The sequence below is a fragment of the Phyllostomus hastatus genome, unplaced genomic scaffold (genome assembly GCF_019186645.2).
Source record: "Phyllostomus hastatus isolate PE091 unplaced genomic scaffold, TTU_PhHast_1.1 phas_scaffold_755, whole genome shotgun sequence".
In the NCBI taxonomy this organism is placed as follows: Eukaryota; Metazoa; Chordata; class Mammalia; order Chiroptera; family Phyllostomidae; genus Phyllostomus; species Phyllostomus hastatus.
In genome coordinates, this window is record NW_025334039.1 from 13,029,426 (window position 1) to 13,050,401 (window position 20,976).

At 54.9% G+C, this 20,976-nt stretch overlaps 2 protein-coding genes across 3 annotated transcripts; both read left to right on the plus strand.

Moving 5' to 3' along the window:
* The first annotated feature begins 3,556 nt into the window (after nucleotides 1-3,556).
* PTMS (parathymosin) lies at nucleotides 3,557-8,552 on the plus strand. 2 transcript variants are annotated; one of them, XM_045826705.1, is made up of 5 exons: nucleotides 3,557-4,055; nucleotides 7,277-7,348; nucleotides 7,563-7,641; nucleotides 7,775-7,836; nucleotides 7,999-8,552. In XM_045826705.1, exons 1-5 carry the CDS (start codon nucleotides 4,011-4,013, stop codon nucleotides 8,047-8,049), a joined length of 309 nt encoding a protein of 102 aa, XP_045682661.1. In that variant the 5' UTR covers nucleotides 3,557-4,010; the 3' UTR covers nucleotides 8,050-8,552. The 2 variants fall into 2 exon arrangements, with proteins under 2 accessions (XP_045682661.1, XP_045682662.1); XM_045826706.1 differs by lacking the exon at nucleotides 7,999-8,552 and having other exon boundaries at nucleotides 3,869-4,055; nucleotides 7,277-7,370; nucleotides 7,517-7,641; nucleotides 7,775-7,816.
* Nucleotides 8,553-9,962: 1,410 nt separating this feature from the next.
* On the plus strand, nucleotides 9,963-15,738 carry LAG3 (lymphocyte activating 3). The gene is made up of 8 exons (XM_045826559.1): nucleotides 9,963-10,371; nucleotides 10,622-10,772; nucleotides 11,141-11,400; nucleotides 12,001-12,264; nucleotides 12,688-12,963; nucleotides 14,557-14,799; nucleotides 15,081-15,208; nucleotides 15,522-15,738. Exons 1-8 carry the CDS (start codon nucleotides 10,314-10,316, stop codon nucleotides 15,672-15,674), a joined length of 1,533 nt encoding a protein of 510 aa, XP_045682515.1. The 5' UTR covers nucleotides 9,963-10,313; the 3' UTR covers nucleotides 15,675-15,738.
* Nucleotides 15,739-20,976: the final 5,238 nt, after the last annotated feature.

Genomic DNA, 20,976 nt, shown 5'->3' on the forward strand with positions numbered 1-20,976 from the left:
TTTTCAAGTTGTACTTGGACTGAGCTCTCCCCATCTATTCCTTGAGGGCAAGGACCATGTCTTCATTCAGCTTTGTTTCTCCATTACATAGCACAGTGCCTGACACCTAGTAGGAGCTCAATAAAAGTTTGCTGAAGTGCAAAAGTTCCAGCTTGATATAGAGGGCAGTAAGAAAACTTGGGCCCTGGCTCGTGTGGCTTACTGGATTGAGCACCAGCCTATGAACCAAAAGATTACTGGTTCAATTCCCGGTCAGGGCACTGCCCAGGTTGTGGGCCAGGTCCCTTTCCCTCTCTCTAAAAATAAATGAATGAAATCTTAAAAAAAAAAAAGAAAAAGAAAGGAAACTTGGATTTCTTTTTTTTTTTTTAGCTTAACTCTATTAAAATGTGAGCAGAATATATTGATGGACACACTTGACTGGTAATGTTCATGATGAAAGTGCCTTAATGTCCGGAAGGTGATTTCTTAAGTAACACTTCTGGGGAAAACATACTCAAAACAAACAGGATCAAAGTTAAGCTGGTTTAGGTCTCTCCCTAAGAGTCCATCTAGTCTCAACTCTCCAATGATTTGAGTTTAGTTAAAAAAAAAAAAAAAAGCAAAGGAAAAATGAAGACTATAAAATGAGGTTATTGGGAGTGGGGATAAAAAGTACAGTGAGGAAAGGGGTGGCACAACTGTTTTCTGTCCTCTGATGCCTTGAATAACTACAACTTCCTTAGCACTTAACCTATCAGACAAATAGGCAAACTTGAGGGAAAAAAAGGGGGACAGGGAGGGAGATGAAGAGGAGGAAGAGTTCACCTAAGAATGAGATGGAAACGGTTAGAACCAAACACCTTACACAGTTCTGAGGTCAATTTCTAGGATGTCAGGCCGGAAATCACAGTATCCAGGGGGTTCATACCTCCTCTCACCTGGCCTCCTTCTTCCCACCTCCAGAAAGTGTTTAAGCGGCACAGGTTTCTCCCTTCAAGTAGTGGGAGAAATTCTCAATTGGACGGTGGAGTGATAGAACTCCAGGGACAGGCAAGCTCCACAAGGCCTCAGAAACAGTTCCCTGGAAAGGCTCAAACCCAGGCTGGCATCATTTTACCACTGTTTGGCCCCAGAGGCGCAAAGTCTAATCCCAAGGACTATGGGGGTTGGCTTTTAGAATCCCACCCACTCCATATGCACCGCTTCTGACTTCTAGCTTCCTTCTCATGTAGCTAAGACTTCAGGAGACTAGTCTGTTGTCCAACCCAGACAGGGAAGACTAAGGGATGCTTTTCCCTTGCAGGAAGGGATTTAGATCCAGGCCTCCGGCCTTCTAGGTCTTTTTCCTGTGGTCCCTGCGGACCATAGTGTCCAAACTCCTAGATTCTTACGACACTCCCTTGGGCCTTGGGGCAGGACTCCCATTCTCTGCCTCTCCATCTCCCTGGAATTTTCCACTGCAGCTGCCTCCGCTCCCAGACACCCCTCCCTGGGCAAAATTCCCGGTTCCCTCCGCCTCCCCTTTCTTAATCACACCTCATTCCCACCCTCGGCCCTGAGGCCCAACCCACAGTCCCGCTCACACCCAACACTAACCCCGGTCGTCCCAGTTAGAGAAATGGGAGGCCAGACCCTTACAGAAGAGTGACAGAAACACAGGGTCCCAGACTATGTCCACAGCGGGCAAAGGGCAATGGAGGGGCTGATCCCCTGTGGGGCTGGAGTGGGGGGAGTGGCCCTCCTCAAATCCCCATATAAGGCAGGGCAAGCAGTTAGGCTCCTGGATTGGCCGATTCAAATGAGCATTCCACCTGGCAACAGAGTTTCTATTGGCTCTCAGGAAAAATAGGAGGAAGGTGGATGGAGGTTGTTGGTGGCGGGGATTGGAGGGGGGAGGGGAGTGGAGGTGACCGGAGTGGGGGGCGGTTACCAGGGCAACAGGGTAAGAGCCCAGCAGGGTGTCCGAGACAGCAGGCGGGGCTGGGAGGTGGCGAGGGAGGGAAGGGGGTGGATAGGAAAGGAGGGTGGGAGGGAGAGGAAAGAGACTGACGGAGAGGGAGGGAGACAGGGGAGACTGGGGGGGGAGGGTAAAAGAAGGGGGGGAGGAGAAAAATGAAACGAGGGTGTACAGAGATGGAGAGGGTCAGAGATCGCTCAAGACATCAGAGAGCGAGTCAGAGAAACAGATTGAGAGATGGAGATATCTCAGAGAAAGATGGACAGAGTCCGGCAAGGAAAAACCTGGGTGGGGCTCCAAGATTTTTGAGGAGAGGGAAACTGAGAAACTGATAAGGGAGTCTCAGAAACAGAAATTGGGAGGTGCGTACACCAAAGGATGGTGTATTTCAGCACTCAAATACTACATGATGATTGATCCAGTGTGTCTTTATTAAGAAAATGATAAAAAGACGAGTAATGATCATGATAACCAAATATAGGAGTGCACATACCAAAGATATCTTTTTCCAAACCCTAGCTTTCCACCCCATCCACATTGTGACCTTTAATACACACCCCAGTACCTGTGCCCTCCTGAAGTCCCAAGCTTCTCAAAATGACCAAAGATATTGAAACTGAGGACCAGGAACTGAGGATGTGTGGAGTAGGGTGGGGCTGAAACTCCAGATCTGAACCCTTTGCAAATTAGGCAAACATAATTCTGAAAGGCTGGGGAAGATGGTAGCAGAGGAAAGAGAAAAAGAGAGAATTGTGGAAAATAAGGATATGAAGAGAAATTGAGGAAAATCAACTATGGATATAGGGCCAGGTGGCAGACTCATATGAGACAAGAACCGTGTTGTCTGGGAGAAAGATATCGGAGGTGGAAGGGTAGAAGGCAAATGAGAAGCACAGCACAGGTGACAGAAGAATAAGAGAAATGTGTGATATAAATAGTTGGGAGGGAGGGGTCTGGGTAGAGATGAATGAGGAAGAATGAAGAGAAATAGAAGGATCAGAAAAGTGAGGTGAGATGGGCGAATAAGAAAGGTCAGGTGTTGAAGACAGGAAAGGAGACTGGAGGGCCTCTGACCCCCTCAGGGCAGGAAGAAGGGCCAGGAACGGTAGGACCGAGTAAGGGTCACACATGTCAACCTAGGGCAGGACAGAGAGTGCGCTGCCCTTCCTCCCCCCCATCCCCCCTCAAGGCCACGCAGAAAATGCAGATAAATGCTGGATGAGAGGGGAAATCCAGAGTGATGTGGAAGTAGCTCCCCACCCTCTTCCTCTGGTTTAAGCTTTTGGTTTCTCAAAACCAAATACCTGCCCAGCCTTTCCCTCCGCTCCCCTCATCATCTCTAGGCAAAATCTCAGGCTTTGGGTGGGAAGGGGGGTCGGTAGGATTCTGGTCATCCCTCCAGCCCGCCCCCAAAAGACAGACTCCGCATTCATAGGCAGTAGGTCGGAATTCGGAGAGGTCCCTCCCCGCAGGAACCCCACCCCTTCCCACCTCCGCGCCCCACTCCTTTCTCCGAGACCGTCAGTCTCTCCATCTCCCCCTCCCGGTCTAGTCCTCCCGCCTCTCGCGCGCTCCCTCCCCTCGCTTTCATCCTCCTATCCCCACCTCTCCAACCTCCGCTTTCATCCTCCTCCCTTCTCCTCTCCTCCCCGCTCCCGCCTGCCCCACCCCTGGGAAGCCCCTCCCGTCGGGCAGCGCCGCCTTTATAAGCGGTTTCTCTGCCCGGGGGCGGCAGCGGCTGGTCGGCGGCAGCTCTGCGGGTGCGGGGGCGGCGAGCCGAGGACCTAGCGACCGCGTCCGGAGCGTGCCGGCCACCGCCCGCACCGCCCTTCCGCTCGCTCCGTGGACGGCCGCAGCCCTGCGGGTCTCCACTCCAGACCCACCTCCGCCCCACCCCGCGCGCCTCTGCCGCCTCTTCCAGAGATCCAGCTTGCTGAGCGGCCGCCAGTGCCGCTGTCGCCGCCGCCGCCGCCACCGCGCCAGGTTCCGGCCGCGGCCACCTTCCGCCGTCCAGGGCCCCTCCGTCCCGGCCCCGGGACCCCGGCTCCCCGCCAGCCCCGGCCCCGGCACCATGTCGGAGAAGAGCGTGGAGGCAGCGGCCGAGTTGAGCGCCAAGGTACGGGCAGGGATGGCCGCGGCCTGGGCCCCGCGCGACCCGTGGGCTCCGCACGGTCGAGTGCCCCAGGCCGCCCCCGACGGCCCCACGCTGCCCTGGCGCAGGATCCCGGCCGACCCTTATCCGCCCTCCCCCCCTCCCCAGCCTGGCTCTGCCTACCCAGCTCGGCGCGCCGCCCGCCAGCGCCCTCTAGCTTCCCGAGTGCGGCTCCCGGCCCCGATCGGTCCCAGCCGCCGTCCCCACCCCTCTCCCGGCCAGGCCCGCGCGCCTTCGTCCCGGCCAGTTTCCCGTCGGAGCTCTCCACGGCTCACTTTACCTGCCCCCTCCCTCGCGCCCTTCTGCCCGCGTCCCGTTTCCCTGTCGCTTCTTCCGATCTGACCTCATCTCTCCTCGGCCGAGCGGGATGAGACCCTCCGGTGTAAACAGTACTCTCCCGGGAGGCTGCTGCTCTCGGCCCCTCCCCTCGAGGCCCGACAGCCTTTTGCTGCTCTCCTTGGACAGCTACTGCCTCTATTTTGTCATTCCTTCTTTTCTTTACCCCTATATCCATTCTTTCCTCCCATTGGCCTTCAGCTGTCTTTTCTCTCCTTAGCACCCTTTCAGCCTTTCCCCCCACACTTAAAGAATCTCGAGCCCCTAAAAATCAGAAGCAAGGCCAGAATAGCCTTCGAAAAGGCCTCAGCTCAGCATTGCATGGCCTTGCGTGGAGCCGTCCTTGCTCTCGTCAGCTCCCATTCCTGGCCCATCCGCTTGCCCTTGCCTTTCTTCCAGCCTTTAATTTCTCTAGGGAACCTGCTGAGTGTCGCTTTGGGAAATTAATTTGGCCAGGGCTTGGGGGCTGGGAGCCCGACCTTGGGGGCGGGGGGATTGCTGAGGAGGTCACAGAGGCTTCTTGGTGGCCTGTGAAGTAATAAGAGGGAACCCATGGGATTAAAGGCGGTGGAAGAGAGGGGCCCTGGAGATCTGACAAGGTGTGCCTCGTGGCCTTTGGGTGGGCTGTGTGGTGGCATGTGACTTCGTTGAGTAGGTGTCTTTGTATGTCTGAAATTCAGCAAGTGTGTGGGACTGCCTGTGGCAGTTACATGTGTGCATGTGGAGACATAGATGTTCTGGAGCCATGTTGCTGCTTTGTGAGTGCTGAGCGGCTCTGCTGTGCTCTTGTGCTGGCTGTGTCGAGAGTGTGCCAGAACACCCAAACACCGGGCCATGTGTCTTTGGGTCTCATGGGCGCTCCTCTGTAGCTGTGTGTGTGAACCGGTGTCATCCTGTGTGCCTGTGTTGAGTAAATGAGGCCAGAGAGCTGCTCATCACAAGACCTGGGTCACATACCCTCCTGGAAAAGGGATCATGGAAGGACAGTGACCAGGAGGACAGGATAGGGAGGAGAGGGCCCGGCCCCTTGGACTTCGGTCTCTGGTAGTCCCCCGCCCTCCTTTTCATACTCTCTCCCTCCCCCCATCAGCCCAGATGGGGAAACTCAGGCCAGGGCCACACAGACCTGGTGCTGGGGCCCAGAGAGAAGCTGGCAAGTTCCAGCCTCTCCAGGCCCAGCATGGAGGGGAAAGTCTACCAGGTATTGGAAATGTCATACCTACCATGTGGCAAAGAAATGAGGACAGCCAAGTGACACGAAGAAACCTAGCTGGGGTGAGAGCATGCTATGCTCCCCTGAAAGGGAGAAGGGATTTGAGCGTCCCTCCAGGCCAGCCATTGGCACCAACCCTCTCTCCTCTCCCCAGTCCTGTTCCAGAAAGGACATACCCTCTCAGGGTGATCTACTCACATAGAAAACTTCCATCCACATGGAATCAGATTACACAGAGTTGCACCTCATCACCAGATCAGATCCTAGGGAGACAGTCGTTCAGCGCTTGACAAGGGTGGGGTGGGAAGAGGACTGGAATCGAAACTGGAAGGGCGGGTATGTCTATAGAGGGGGGACTCTAGAGCATCTCCCTCTGCCACATCAGGAAGGGACATTAGGCCCCAGCTGGTATGTCTCAGTCGGTTGGAGTGACAGGTGACGGGATTGATCCCCAGTTGGGTGCTTGTGAGAAGGCAGCCAATTGATGTTCTCTCACATCGATGTTTCTGTCTGTCTCCCTCTCCTCCCTCTCTAAAAAGCAATGAAAAAATGTACTCGGGTGAGGGTTAAAAAAAAAGAGTACAGGATATTAGGGTGTGCCTGCTGAGATCTGGAATGAGGAAGGGGCAGTGCCAAGGGAAGGTCCTGGAGACAGGTTTTCCCACCTGTATGCCTGTCCCACCCCAGGCACAGAACTGGCCTCTTTTCATCGCCCATGTCCTGTACTCTCTTCCACGCTTCTTTTATCCTGCTTGACCCATATCCCCTGGAAGTGGTTATTTCTACCTTTCCACCACACCGCGAACATTCCACAGGCCTTAGGGAAGAGGAAACTACTTGAACTTCCTTTTGGAGGGGGTAGTGGGAAAAAGGGCGCCAGGAATCAGGCCAGGGTGCTCTCCCTATCCCCATGGTGTTTGCCCGAGTAGGAACCTGGGGACTCTGGGGACAGACCCACAGATTGAGAGAATCAAAGGCTTTGGTCGCTGGGAGGGGTGCCCAGGAGAGAGTACCAGGAAAGGCCCCAGAGGTAGACAAAAGGCAGAGCTGGGCAGGCAGCAGGGAGGGGGTGGGGCATCAGGGCTCTGAGCAGATGGAGGGGAATTGCGTTGCTGAGCTGCACTCTTCAGCCAGGAAAGTTTGGAAGAACTTGATGGGGATGGTGAACAGTACCTTTGGCCACTTAATTCCTTTCCCTCATCACTTTCCATCTTCCCTGAGTCTTGGAGAAGAAGGTGTCAGGTCTCAGCCCCTTAGTGGCCTTAAGGACCCTGGGACTGGCCCTGGCCAGGTAGCGAAGTTGGTTAGTGCGTTGTCCCCCATACGCCAAGGTTATAGGGTTCGATCTGTCAGGGCACATACAAGAAGCAACCAGTGAATGCAAAAATAAGTGGAACAACAAATAGCTGTTTCTCTGTCTCTCTCCCCACCCCTAAAATCAAGAAATTTAATAATAATATTATAATAATAATAATAATAAAGACCCTGGGACTCCTGTTTGGACTCCGGGTGCTGAGGCTGCCTTCTCCACTTCGCACTTTTCGAAGCTCACTGCAGAGGGAGAGCTGGGCTAGAGGGACTTCAGGGCTGCAGATCGTTTGTGGTGAGAGAAAGGTGACCTCTTTCTCTCTTGCAGGACCTGAAGGAGAAGAAAGAGAAGGTGGAGGAGAAGGCCAGCCGGAAAGAACGAAAGAAAGAAGTGGTGGAGGTGCTGAGGGTCGGGGTTGGGGGTTGTGTGACCGCATCTGCCCCCCATCCCCTTCCCGTTGTCTTCCTGGGAGGCTGGGTCCTGTCTTTCCTCTGACCTCTCCCGTCCTCCTTGCCTCACCTTTCTGGTCCTCCCAGTGCCTCTTGCCTTGGCGGTGCTGGTGGGTAGAGGCAAACAGCCAGCCTGACACTGCTCCCTCTTCTGGTCCCCAAAGGAGGAGGAGAATGGAGCTGAGGAGGAAGAAGAAGAAACTGCTGAGGACGGAGAAGAGGAAGATGAAGGGGAAGAAGAAGGTGGGGAGGGGCAGGGAGGCTGGGCTGCAAGGAACAGAGTCAGGGTGGGTTTGAAGACCTGAAACAGGGCTGACCACAGGGGGTCTGATGGAGCTTCCTGCTCTTCCCCAATGACCCATTTCTGGCTCCTCAGATGAGGAAGAAGAAGATGATGACGACGAAGGGCCCGCGCTGAAGAGAGCTGCTGAAGAGGAGGTTTGGGCTGGTTGTGGGGCCTAAGGGGCTGTCAGGGATGCAGCAGGGGCTGGGCGCCCTTTGGATTTGGACCCAGATTCCTGTGGTACATGGGTGGGTGCTGGAACAGGGCAGGGACAGGGGGCGGTCCCTCTCCCATATCATCTCTTTTCCTCTCTACAGGATGAAGCTGATCCCAAGCGGCAGAAGACAGAAAATGGGGCATCAGCATGAGCCCCCTGCCAATGGGCTGGGGTGGGAGGCCCCCCAGGGCCTGGAGATGGGGGCAGGGACAGATGAGTGCAGCCACTCTTCACCTGGCTCCTTGCTCTGGGCCTTGCATCAGAGCTGCCACCCTCTTTCTCCCAGCCTTCTCATGTCCACCTCTCCAGACACTGCCCCTCCATCTCCACTCTGCCGTCTGCCATGTCCTGACCCGTTCCATCTGAGCTCCCCAGCTGGTCCCCAGTTGCCCCTTTTTCTCTCCTTCTCATCCTTTCTCCCCCCAGCCACTCCCGCCCCTCCTCCATTAGCCTCTCCTTCCTAACCGCTGCATCCAGCCTCCTGTCCTGTCCATCCCTACCCTGCCTGATCCCTGGGTCTCCTTCAGATCCCCTCCTTTCAGACAGCGCCAGGCCAGGGGTGGGGCCAGGGTTGGGACCAAGCCCCACAGCTACCCCCCTCTACCCCCCTTTTTGTATAATTTAATAAAGAAATGGTCGAGCTTCTGTTTTTAACCTGTCTCCTGCTTTCCCAGGGCAGAGGGAGGAGGGTGGCTATGTCACATTCTGTCAGGACCCTTACTTTCTATAAAAGGACTCCTACCATCTGCCACTCAAGAAGACAAGGCCAGCACTCCAGGGGCAGGCATGGAGTGCAGCTTCTTTGAGAGCTGACTGTTGTCCTGGTCTTGGTTTTTTGGGGATGCTCCTCCCCAGTGATGCACACATACTTCCCTGCTAGCCCACAGCAGGTCTAGACACTGCTGAGCCCAGTGGAAAGCTACCAGCCCTTATTGTGCTGAACCAGGCAAAGAAACAGGAAGTCCCACCCCTGCAGTGGGAGAGGGCTGGGAGGCCTGGGTCCTGGAGTGAGAGTTGCCTGGCATCAGAATTGCCTCTCTGCCTGGCACTGAGGAAGTGGTCACCTGGTTAGATGGAGATCTCCAGGGCCCCTTGTGGTACCCGGACTGGCTGCAGATTCTTGGCACCCACCCTCCACCACTCCCTGCTGGGCTGGCTTCTCAGGCTGGGTCGGGTGAGGAGCAAGAGTTTCCCTCTGGAAGCCTAAGGATTCCTTCCCTAGCACTTCTGCCTCAGTTTTTCTAGAGTTTGATCTCTTGCAGGGTTTCGGCATTTCTCTGTATCACCCTTGCCGACGCAGAACCTCTGGGTTGGGAGCAGGTGCTGAGTACATAGGGGTCTGAGATGGGCCAGGGTATGTGTGACTCATTAATGCCACCATGCTCGTCAAAAGAAACCCATAATTTACCAGGGGTCGGGATGACACAGCTTTTGTCCTCATACTCCATAACTGGTCTTGGCAAATTATTTAAGCCTCAGTTCCCTCATCTGTACAATGGGATAACATTAGATTTCATGAGTGACTGTATATAAAGTGTCCAGTATAGTGCCCAGCACATACTGAGTCTCAGTACAACGTAGCTATTTTCCCTGGGCTTGAGGTGCCCTTCCCCAGACCTACGGTCTTTTAGGATCCAATAAAGCTTCCTCTCCACCTTGTTCCCAGGAGTCACTGGATGGGTGGGGAAGGCAGGTCTACAGGAGCAATCACGTTCTGGGAGGTTCAAGGAATGAGGGAGGGGATGAGTACCAAAGAAGGCTGGCCAGGAAAACCGTGAATGTTGGGACTGACCAGAGGCTGCTTACAGGTGAGCAAGCTGGTAGTTTCAGGCAGAAATGGTCTGGAGACAAGGGCAGAAGGTCCTGGGAAAGGGAACAGTCAGGAGGGTGGGGGAGGGCGTGGAGGGGGTGGTGGGGACACCCAAGACTGAGGAAATAAACAAGGGGAGCGCCACCACAGAGAAGGGTAATGCTGCTGGGAATCAGCCCCCTCAGACTTTCCACTGCGAAGCGAAACCGTAAGCCCCGGGGTGGGGGGGGGGCAACGCAGAGGGGAAGTGGGCAAGGTGGAGGGAAGGCAGAAGGACAGGGGCAAGGGCCCTGGGAGCAGCAGACCGGTCTCCCAGCTCAAGACATCCACCTTGCCTCCGCTCTGCTCTCTGCCACTGCCTGCCCCATTCCCTGGGACCCCCCCAACCTCACCCCCTACCCACCCCTGATCTGTCTAGCTTTCCTCTGGATTCCAGCCTCAGGTCATTGGCTCCTCCCCTCTCTCTCCTGCCCCTATCCCTCTTCCTCCAGCTTTCTCTCCCTCCATCTTCCACGTAGCAGAACCTCTCTTTTGTCAGGCTGTCTCTCCCCACTTTCTGACCTCTTCCCTTTGGAGGGCTCACTGTGGCCGGGGCCCAGGGGGAGATGGGGAAGGCCCAGTTCCAGGTCTTGCTGCTTCTGCCACTGCTGTGGGTGGCTCCAGGTAAGGTGGGGATGACCCTCTGGGAGGGTCGACCTCCAGACACACAGGAGGGGTCAGCAGGGTTGTCTGGATGACTGCACAAAAGCCAAGGTTCTTAGTTTGGGTGGATTCTTCTCATGCCTTGAAGGCAGTCCTTCAGCCCCAAAGCCTCTCTTCAGGCACCCCCTTGGTAGGGAAGGGGCAAAACCCCTGGTCTTCCCCAGTCGCTTGGCTCATGTCCCCTCCCCTTGGCCTCTCTTTTCCTCCCCAGTGGAGGCACCAGCACCTGGGGCAGAGGTCCCGGAGGTGTGGGCCCAGGAGGGGGCTCCTGCCCAGCTTCCCTGCAGCCCCACAATCCCCCTCCAGGATTCCAGCCTTCTTCTTCGAACAGGAGGGGTCACTTGGCAGCATCTACCAGACAGGTATGCACCCCAAACTTGGGCAACAGAACTCCCAAATCCAGCAGCAATGGCAGCCAGACTCATAACCCAAGGCCCAAAGCAGACCCCAGTCCCCTCCCCTGAGCTGTCAGTCCCTCTAAAGCCAGTGGCCTGCCTCCCCTGCCACTATGCACCCTAGGTCCTTCCTCTGAAAACTGCTCCCCACATCCTTGCATTCCATGAGTTGCTAGCAGGGGATGGTGCTGTCCCAAGGCCAGGGGGACCGGGACAGTTAGCAGTCAAGAGATCTTCCCTTTGGGTGGGCTTCCGAGTGCTCAGAGTGTGGCAGGACTGCATCTCCCCCGAGACTGCTTTCCCCTTTAATGTCTCCATCTCTCTCCCGCGCCCAGCCCGCCCCCAACCAGGGGCTCGCGCCCCGTGGCGCCCACCCCCTACACTGTGCTGAGGCTGGCTCCTGGGGGGCTGCGCAGCGGGCGGCCGCCCCTGCAGTCCCGCATGAAGCTGGAAGAGCGCGGCCTCCAGCGCGGGGACTTCTCGCTCTGGCTGCTCCCGGCCCGAAGCGCCGACGCCGGCGAGTACAGCGCCGCGGTGAACCTCAAGAACGGAGCCCTCACCTGCCGCCTCCGTCTGCGCGTGGGCCAGGCCCGGGGTAGGTGGGGGCGGGGCGAGGGGCGCCAGACCGGGAAGAGGGAGCCCAGTTCCACGCCATCCGGAGGCAGGAAGGGCTAGGCCGAGGCTGTACTTCTAAGGATGCGCCCTAAGCCCTGACAGCGAGCCCCCAGAAGAGTAGCGGAAGGGGGTGGGAAATCGGATTGCTAAGTGGAAGGTGCCCCCAGAGAAAGCACGTATGAGTGTGTGGGGTGCCTTTGAAGAGATTGTATCACCCTTGAGCTCCCCTTGCCCCACCCACAGTGGGAGTGCCAGGGTGGAGGAGGAGAGGCACCCCTTGGGGGGCGAGGGAGGGTGCGGGGCTAGAGTGATTCATTTCAGACATCTGTGGCTCAGGAGGTGGGCTTAGTGAGGATCCTCAGGCGAGGCCTGGTGGAAAGGGAGGGGTAGATCAAGCCAAGCAAACTTGGAGGCAGGGGAAATAGGCAGGAGACTCTGGGCATCCATTTTAAGCGCCTCCAGGTGCCAAGCACTGAGTTGGAGGGGGTGGGGTGGAGGAGAAGCCAGCTTCCAGTTTGCTGGGCCTGCTGTAGAGGGAAAGTGCCCAGGGGCCTGACGACCTTTCTTCGTCCTCGCACAGTGACTGCCAGTCCCCCAGGGTCTCTCAGGACTTCCGGCTGGGTCGTGTTGAACTGCTCCTTCAGCCGCCCTGACCTCCCAGCCTCTGTGCAGTGGTTCCGGGGCCCAGGCAGAGTCCCTGTTCAGGAGTCCCCCCATCACCACTTGCTTGGAAACCTCCTCTTCCTGCCCAAAGTCAGCCCCTTGGACTCTGGGCCCTGGGGCTGCATCCTCACCTACAGAGATGGCTTCACTGTCTCCAGCATATACAACCTCACTGTTCTGGGTAATTCCTCCAATCCGCCTCCTTCGCGCTCGACCACAATGCCTTCCTGCCCCCCTCTCACCTCCCCCTGACTTACGGATCCCCAAAGCAGGGCTTCTGCACCTAACACCTCATGGGATTGCTCTGGACCCCACTGTCTGATTTCTGTCTTCCTCCTGTTGCCGCCTTTCAGCTGCCTTCTCCTCTTGTAGACTTTCCTTTGGCCATCCAGCCTCAATTGCCAGCCTTCAGTCTCCAGCTGGCCCAGCCCACATCCTGGGTTTCTGAGTCTCTTCAGTTCATGCATCTTATTCTGCTCCTTAGCCCTCTTCTGAGCAGGACCACCTTCTTCGCTCTCTGTCTCCCTTCCATGGCAACCCAGTGCTCACCGCCTCTGCCACCTCCCCCTCCCAGCTTTAACTCTGCGGTCCCTTTTCTCTCCAGGTCCGTTGGCGCCAGTCCCCCTGACAGTGTATGCAGGAGCAGGTTCCCGGGTGGAGCTGCCCTGCCAACTGCCTCCTGGCGTAAGGACCCCGTCTTCCCTCACTGCCACGTGGACCCCTCCCGGTGGAGGCCCTGACCGGCTGGTGGCTGGAGACAATGGCAACTTTACCCTTCAACTAGAGGCTGTGAGCCAGGCCCAGGCCGGGACCTACATCTGCCACATCTATCTGCAGGGGCAGTGGCACAGTACCACTGTCACTTTGGCAGTCATCACAGGTCAGTGCTGTGAGGGAAGGGAGTAGCTCCCAACCCAGGGGAGCTGGGGCAGGGAGGGAAGACTGGCCGGGCGAAGGCTGGACGAGTCTGCCTCACGGCGCCAGGCCAGGGGCACGGTTTACAAAGGCTGCCCCTGGCGGCCTCCTTTTCTCTCACCCCCATACGTAAAGAACTGAAACTGAAAATCCCTCTTGAGTCACAAGATGAATGTTCCGCTCTTGTCTAAGGGGATCCCCTGCTCTGAATCAGGGGGAGGGTCTGAGAAGTTAGAAAGGTGCCAAAAGTTCGAATGGTTCCAAAGGGGTAGAATGTATTTCTAGAATACTTGTCCCACTTTGAAGCGAGAGCTCGGGTTAAAGTTGCAGGAAATGGCCTCAGTTTGGGAGGAGTTAATAAATCAGTCTGTTGGTCAGCAAATATTGACTGATCATGGGCTTTTCGAGACAGTGTGAAACAAACACACTTTAAAACAAAACTCAGAAAATGTGTTGATTGATTGGCAATTTAATCAGTCACCGATGGTGGTTACTTGGCTGTGTCTGTAGTACTCACCTGTGGCCACTAAATAGTGACATCACATAGTCGGTGCTTATTAATGTGCATTGGCTCAGTGAATAAATGAATATGCTAACAAACAATAAATTTTCTGTGGTCCAGTGCTGAATTTCCACATGCTTCCTGGGTATTTCTACCTGGATATCATAGTCACACCTCAGTCTCACTCTGAACCCCATCTTTTCCTGATGCCCAATCCTCTTGCTCACTTAGCCTTTTTGTCAATAACTCTGTCTGCATCCCACTCACCCTGAAACCTAGCCTGCTTCTCCCCGCATGTCTAGTCAGTCACAACAACCTACCAATTCTTTCTGTCTGAGGTCTTCTGGAAGGTCCACTGCCGCGTGTCAGTTTCCCATGCTCTCTCTCGCATGACAACTCGGTGGGCAATGCTTTATAGAGAAGGAACTTTCCCAAAGTCACACAGCCGGGAAGTGCCAGACTCAGGGTCCATGCTCGGGCGTCTGTGTCACCAAATCCTCAGGTTCCTGTACCCCAGGCTCAGCCCAAGGCCCTTGACCACTGGTCTCCTCCTGCTCACCCTGTCACTCACTGTTTGGCTTTGAGATGCTCTGTCTCAGGATCAGTGGGTCAGTTCACTGTTCTCCAAACATTCAGAAAGGGGGCAAGTTCATCCATGGGGCACCTCACGGCAGGGGCACTGATATCATTCAAATTGTGGAAACAGGAAAAGTGGAAAGTGAGGCCCGCTCACCTGACAGGTATTGGGGATTCTGAGTATTTGAGTAGACAGTAGTGTAAAAGAATCTGAAACAGCATTTGTTACATGATCCTTCCAGGCCAGTTTGAGTTTGAACAGTCCCCTGAAGGCAACAGGAAAGTTTTTGAGCAGCAGAGTGATCTGACCAGAACTTTGTCTTCGTGAGATTAATTTGGCCATGACCCTGATCTCCTCCCCTCAACCTCACCCAATCAGAGCCCAGAGGAGTGCATTGTGATTGAGGCTTGGGAGTTGAATCTATGGTGTCAAGTAAGGGGGTCGGGACTCAAAAGATCTCTTTCCTCTGATGTTTTCAGTGACTCCCAAGTCCTCTGGGTTACCTGGCAACCTGAGGAAACTGCTTTGTGAGGTGACTCCGGCATCTGGACAAGAGCGCTTTGTGTGGAGCCCCCTTGACAAGCAGTCTTGGAGGAGTTCTCCAGGACCCTGGCTGGAGGTACAGAAGGCCAGCCTCCTTTCTCAGCCTTGGCAGTGTCACCTGTACCAGGGGGAGAGGCTTCTTGGAACAGCCGTATACTTCACGGAGCTGTCTGGACCAGGTCTGAGACCCTGCAACACCGCAGCCCCAACTCCAGACTAGTCATCTTATTCCCGCCTGCGGGCCCCCTCACCACCCCTTCCCAGCTCTTTTTTTCTATTAGGGACCTGGCCTCCAGCTCTTGTCTAGTCCCAACCCACTTCTACCACTAACTGGCTGAATGATCCTGGACAAGCCCCTTAAACTCTCTGGGCCTCGTTGTCTGCATCTGTAAAATAGGAGGGTGTGGGATGGTGTCCTTTCTGCTGGGACCCTATGCCTAATCCTGTACTTTCTCCTTAGGTGCCCAGTACTCCGAGAGAGCCCCAGGTGCCCCCAAAACAGGCCATCTCCCTCTCTTTCTCACCCTCGGTGTCCTCCTTCTCCTGTTGATGACTGGGCCCTTTGGTTTTCACCTTTGGAGAAGACGGGTGAGTTCAAGGACTCCCCTCCCCCTGCCTCTGGCTTTCCTCCTCTCCAGTCCTCAGAGTGCTGTCTGGCACCCCTTCCTCAGGAAAAGTGACTCAAGTGTATGCCGAGCCCTTCTTCATAGGCCTCTGTATTCCAGGGAACCCTCGTGCTTGAACAACACAAGGGAGGCTTGAAGGGGCTGAGAAAAGGCCTGGGACCAGATGGGGAAGGCAGGGGCTGAGAAAGAATAGGTGGACCCAGTATCCTCCTCCTTCTCCTCCTTCTCTTTCTCTTCATCCCTCTCTTCCTCCCACCTTCCATGTCTTTCCACAGTGGCGACCAAGAAGATTTTCTGCTTTAGAGCATGGGATTCACCCACCTCAGGCTGAGAGCAAGATAGAGGATCTGGAGCAAGAACCAGAGCCAGAGCTGGAGCCGGAGCCAGACCTGGAGCTGGAGCCAGAGCCAGGGCCACAGCAGCCCTGAACTGGAGCGGAAGCAGCCAGTGGGTCTCTGTAATTCAGTCCAAATAAACTCCCATCAGCATCAAGCCTGAGTCTGGCTCCTTCTTGTCCAGTGAAGGTTCTTGTCTCTCCCCAACCTCTGGGAGCTCCCTTCTCCCACCTCAGCCTTTTGACCTACTTTCTCCAGCCAGTCTTTCTTATCTTCCTCTTTCTGTGCCTGGCTTCTCCGTGATTCCTTCTTCCCTGGTCTCTTTCTTAGTCTCCCTCTCTTCTGGGTTGTCATTTTTCTGAAGCTCCAAAAAGCCCTCACCCCTTACCTCTGCAGCCCTTTCCCCCATCCTTTATCCCATATCACTCATATCCAGCTGGCTGCCCTGGTTTCCTTTGTATTTTTATTCCTCTGGCCCACCCCACCCATATTCGGTTCCACTTCAGCACTGTCCTTGGCCCTGTAGCTGCAGCGTGTGTGTGTGTACACACACGCACACTCGCAGAGCAGCCCTGTCATGTCAAGTCCTCCTGGAGATCAAGTCTTGCAACCTTTCTGTGCCTCTGGCTGAAGTTCTTGCCTGCCTCCGCCCTCACCTCCTTGCTCCCTAGCTCTAGGGGCCCTGCCTGTTCCCAGGCATGAGAACACACTGCCACCCAGTGGTCATTGCTTGTCACACACCACTGGGAGGGGGTTGGTGGGGGGGCAGGCCCAAGGAGATTAGCAGTGCGATGGACTGGTGGGCATGTATACCCGCACGTGGGCACCACCTTTGTGGAGCACCCTTGCGATGGTGTGCCTGCGAGTCTGCCCTCCAGGAGAGCCTCGGGACACACAGCCCTGGACCTGGCAAGGTTATGATCCAAGCCTGACAAAGGAGAGTGCCTGAACAAAGGCCCCACGTGGGGACAAGAACAGCCAGCAAGGCAGCTGGCTGCTGCTGCAGCTTTGGGAACCAGGAGACCTGGCTTCTGACCCCAGCTATTTCGATATGGCCAGAGTTCATCTCCCTGAGTCTCAGTTTCCTCACCTATTAAATGGGATAATGATGATATGGAAGACCCACCAGCCTGCCTGCCCTGGGCTCTGTTTCTCTGTCTCGGATCAGGGCAGCAAAGATTGCTGTCAGCAGAGCAGAGCACAGCCCCAGCCCACAGCACCCCCACAGCGACCTCGACCTCGGCCTGCAGTGTGTGCTGGGCTCTGGACTTTGGCCACAGACCGCTCCATCAGGGAACTTTACCCTGGACAGGAGGGAAAATACACTGAAAGGGAGTAGGGGCAGGTCTGCAGGAGCAGGAGCCCCCATGTTTTAGTCGGGCAGGGGTTTCCTGGAAATTTCTGTGGGTGGCATTTTTCCTTTCTACTAGGTAACATCCTATGCCCTTTGGGCTTATGAAAGTAGTCATCGAGGATTCACCAGCGTCTGTGCAGGGACTTCCCCATGTTCCTGCAGAAAGGGGGCAGGGAGGGGTGGGGACAGGGCAGAGTGAAGGGCCACCTTGTTCACCCACTAAGGAAGTGAAAAGCAAAGAGCGGAAGGAGGAGAGGGCGTGGGACTTGGGCTTGCAGTGACCCTTTTATTAGCTTTTACCCCCTTCCCTATAAGCTTTCTCCCAGGGGGTGACACCCTCGGCTCCCCCCTCCCCTCAAAGTTCTAACAAGATAACCCCCAGCCCTCTTCGTGTTCTCTGAGTGCTTCCAGGAAGCTGGGTTGATTCATCCCGCATCTCCACATGGATCTGGGAACCGCTCTAGTGTTCCAGGCTGGGGTCCTGGGGGGGGGGGGCATCAAGGAGGCAGGTAGTTCAGTGGGGCTGGTGGGGGTGAAGGAGAGATCATCTTAGGTCATTGTTAAAAAGGAAGGGGGTATCAGTTATCTGCTGCCACATAGCAAATCACCCCAAAACTCAGTAATTTAAAACAATAAACCTTCTCTCACATGGTCAGGAATCCAGGAGCAGCTGACTCGAGTGGTTCTGGAGCAGGGTCTCTTGTGAGGTTGCTGCCCGGATGTGGGTCAGAGCTGGAGTCATCTGAAGACTTGGCGGAAGTGAAGGACCTGCTTCCAAGAAGGATCCTCAGGTGGCTGCTGGCCAGAGGCATTAGCGCTGCCCCACGTGGGCCTCTTGTCGGGCTGGTCCTGACAGAGGAACTGACTTCCCCCAGAGGGAGAGAGTGGTGAGGGAGTGGCCAAGACCGGAGCTACCATGTTCTTTTTTTTTTTTTTTTTTTTAGATTTTGCTTATTTATTTTTTAGAGAGAGGGGAAGTGAGGGAGAAAGAGAGGGAGAGAAACATCTGTGTGTGGTTGCCTTTCGAACACCCCCAACTAGGGATATGGGCCACAACCCAGACATGTGCTCTACACTGGGAATCGAACCAGTGACCCTTTGGTTCGCAGGTTAGCACTCAATCCACTGAGCCACACCAGCCAGGGCCCGTGTTGTTGTAACCTAATCTGGAATGTCATGTATCTTCCTTTCTGCCCTGGTCTACCGGTCACACAGACCAATGCTGGTACAGTGTGGGAGGGGACAACAGAAGGGTGTAAACCGAAGGAGGTAAGAATCACTGGGAGTTGTCCTGCATCAGTGTGTGTACACAGGGGGAACAGTGCCTGAAAGACCTGGGCTGCCAGAGGGGAGAGGTGTCCCTGAGTACCTCTACCCCTAGCCCTGCACGGACCTGACGGCCTCCCCCGCGCCCACTGTCCAGAAGTTCTGGAGGCCAAATGAGTTCAGAGCCTTGCCAAGTCAAGTGTGTCAGGCAAGAGGCCATGCTGTGCTCATCCAGACCTGCGGTCTCCCTCCCCTGACCTTGGTCTTCTTATCCTTATGGTGCATGGCAGACCCAGAAATTTCTGTGCTCTACCTCCCCACACCAGGCAGAGGTGTTAGAGTTCAGGCCCTGGTCCTTGCTGCTATCCCTTCCATGAAGAGGTAAGTAAGGAGCTTAGGTTTCCTTGCTTGGGCCCACCCGAGGATGGAGTTTGCCCTTTGAAGGTTGGGGTGGGGATGGGTTCTGTCTGCTTCACTTTGTGGCTGACAGTTTATCCAACAGGCTGCAGGTGCCAGCTGGCTGAGCCCAAGCCAGGCTCTGAAATTTGCCTGTTCATAGCTCCCATGAAGTGCGGGAGGCCCAGGAATCACACCTTCTGAGAGTTGCAGAAGGTGGTCGTGGAGCTGGGGAGAATGTGGCCAGGGTGGAGGTAGGTCAGCCCTCCAAGAGTCTACTCCCCAGAGAACAGGCTCTGTGGCCCCTCCCCCCACACCCCCCATCTCCAAGTCCTGCCCCCAACCCCCTTCGAAAAAGGGTGTCAGTACAGCTGCAGATGTGTCTGATAAGGAGGCCACCACAGGACTGCACCTGGGCCTTCCAACTTCCCTCCCCCAGGCTTCCACAGGCAGCCCTGCCCCTTCTCCAATAGCCCAGCCTCCAACACTTTGTCAGCCTTGATGCTGGTTTCCATCTGCTTCCCCTCTTTTCCTCCCCACTTGACTTTCTCCCTGTCCTCCAATCTGGAGACAGCATCCATGAGGCAAAAATAGCTCTCTACCAGAAACAGGAGACTTCTGGAAATCCCCGTGCTCCATGCTTACAGTCCTGTTATGAGGCAGAGAGCTTAACTTCAGCTCCTCCTTCTGCCAAATGAGGATAGTAATACCTACCAAAAATTTATGAAATGTGGTGCTAGTGTATGTGAAAGTGCTTTGAAAGTGGAAAATCACTCTACAGATATGCAGGATAGTGGTGGTGCTAAGCCCCAGAAGCCCCAGATGGGCTGTCGGCCTTATACCCCTGCACCGCTGTGGGAGAAGCCAACTCTCAGACTTCATCCTGAGATGAAGCTTCCTAGGCTTCCTTAATGCAGAGGAGAGGAAGTGGGTGAGGGGGGCAATCCAAGCATTGAGGCCCAGGCAGGAGTTCAAATCCCAGTTCCACCAGTTATGGTTACTAGCTCTGTGACCTTCAGCACTTTTCTTAAACTCTTTGAGCCTCAGCATCCTTATCGGTATGATCTGGAGAATAATATTTATGCCCTACCACTGTTGTGAAGATTAAATAGAATGCACAGCCATAGAAAGCACACAGCTCTTTTAAATGTTCAGTATAAACTTGCTTTCTCTTCCTCTTTTCTTTTCCTCTTTGGGAATCCCAGAGAGAGAAAGCCAGGTTCTTGGAGCCTGTTGACTCATGGGAGCCCATCTGCATAGACGTTCACAGGTCACAAGCCCAAGAGTTCAATGGTGTCACACAGTCCATCTGGTGCAAACAGTGGGCCCTAAGCTATACCCAGCCCTTCGAATGCTTTGTTTGATTTGCCCAGTGTTAGAACAAAAAAAATAAAATAGTTGCTAACATTAAAATGAGGAGATATTACATAAACGTCTGATTTTTCATCTTCTCTTGAAATTATGGCAGAGCCGGCAACTCTGAGTTCACATTCTGGCAGCACGTTTACTATCAGCTCAGCTGCAGCTCTGGGATTAGCAGCTGCCCTGCCGCAGCCCCCACCCCTCCCTGTTGTTCACAGCCAGTCTGATCTTCTCATTGCTAGTTCGTAGCAGGCTCCTGTAAGCATTTAAGTTTGTGACCTGATCTACTCCCTCTGCATTCACCCCTTCAAAAAATATTCAACTGTCAGGGGCTGGGGAGAGGGGCGTGTGGAGTCAGCGTTTAACCAGTTCAGAGTTTCAGCTGGGGACGATGAGAAGTTCCGGAGATGGACGGTGGTGCCGGTTGCTCAGCTATGTGAATGCACTAATGCCATAGACTATACACTTAAAAATGGTTAGAATGGTACATTTTATGGTGGGATGTACATACCACAACCAATTTTAATATCAATAAATATCAATAAAATTTAATATATATGAAAAGATTTTCCCAGTGTCAAGGGTCTACCGTGCCCAAGGCACTCTGCTGGGAGCTAAGTAAGACAGACGTGGTCACCACTCCAGTCTGTGAGGCAGACACTAAGCAGTCAATGGTTCCATAGCCACTGCCCTTGGAGCAGCGCTTCCAGGGGAAAAGCAGCACAGGCATTGGGAGGTCTTACCATAAAGGACCCTGATTTCACCTGAGGAGCCTGAGAAGCCTTCTTAGGCTGTGGTGGGGAGGGGAGGGTGGGGGGTCATGGGTGGAGGATGGTAGAGCCCAAATCCAGCCTCTGGGGTACAATGGGGAGCCCCCTCACCTCTCTCACCTCTGAACCACCTGCCTCCAGATTTCTTTCAAGTGACAAATCAACTTCAGTTTCATGCAAGCCTCTATCATGTTGAATTTTCTGGTAGCAGAGCCCAGTGCTTACTGATACACACTTCCCATGGAAA

Excerpts from the sequence above, each read along its gene's own strand:
- PTMS (XM_045826705.1), top strand. The coding sequence starts at position 4,011 with ATGTCGGAGAAGAGCGTGGAGGCAGCGGCCGAGTTGAGCGCCAAG. Across the intron at positions 7,642-7,774 it reads AGATGAAGGGGAAGAAGAAG|ATGAGGAAGAAGAAGATGAT; the intron begins GTGGGGAGGGGC and ends CTGGCTCCTCAG. Across the intron at positions 7,837-7,998 it reads AGAGAGCTGCTGAAGAGGAG|GATGAAGCTGATCCCAAGCG; the intron begins GTTTGGGCTGGT and ends TCCTCTCTACAG.
- LAG3 (XM_045826559.1), top strand. The coding sequence starts at position 10,314 with ATGGGGAAGGCCCAGTTCCAGGTCTTGCTGCTTCTGCCACTGCTGTGG. Across the intron at positions 10,773-11,140 it reads TGGCAGCATCTACCAGACAG|CCCGCCCCCAACCAGGGGCT; the intron begins GTATGCACCCCA and ends TCCCGCGCCCAG. Across the intron at positions 15,209-15,521 it reads TTCACCTTTGGAGAAGACGG|TGGCGACCAAGAAGATTTTC; the intron begins GTGAGTTCAAGG and ends GTCTTTCCACAG.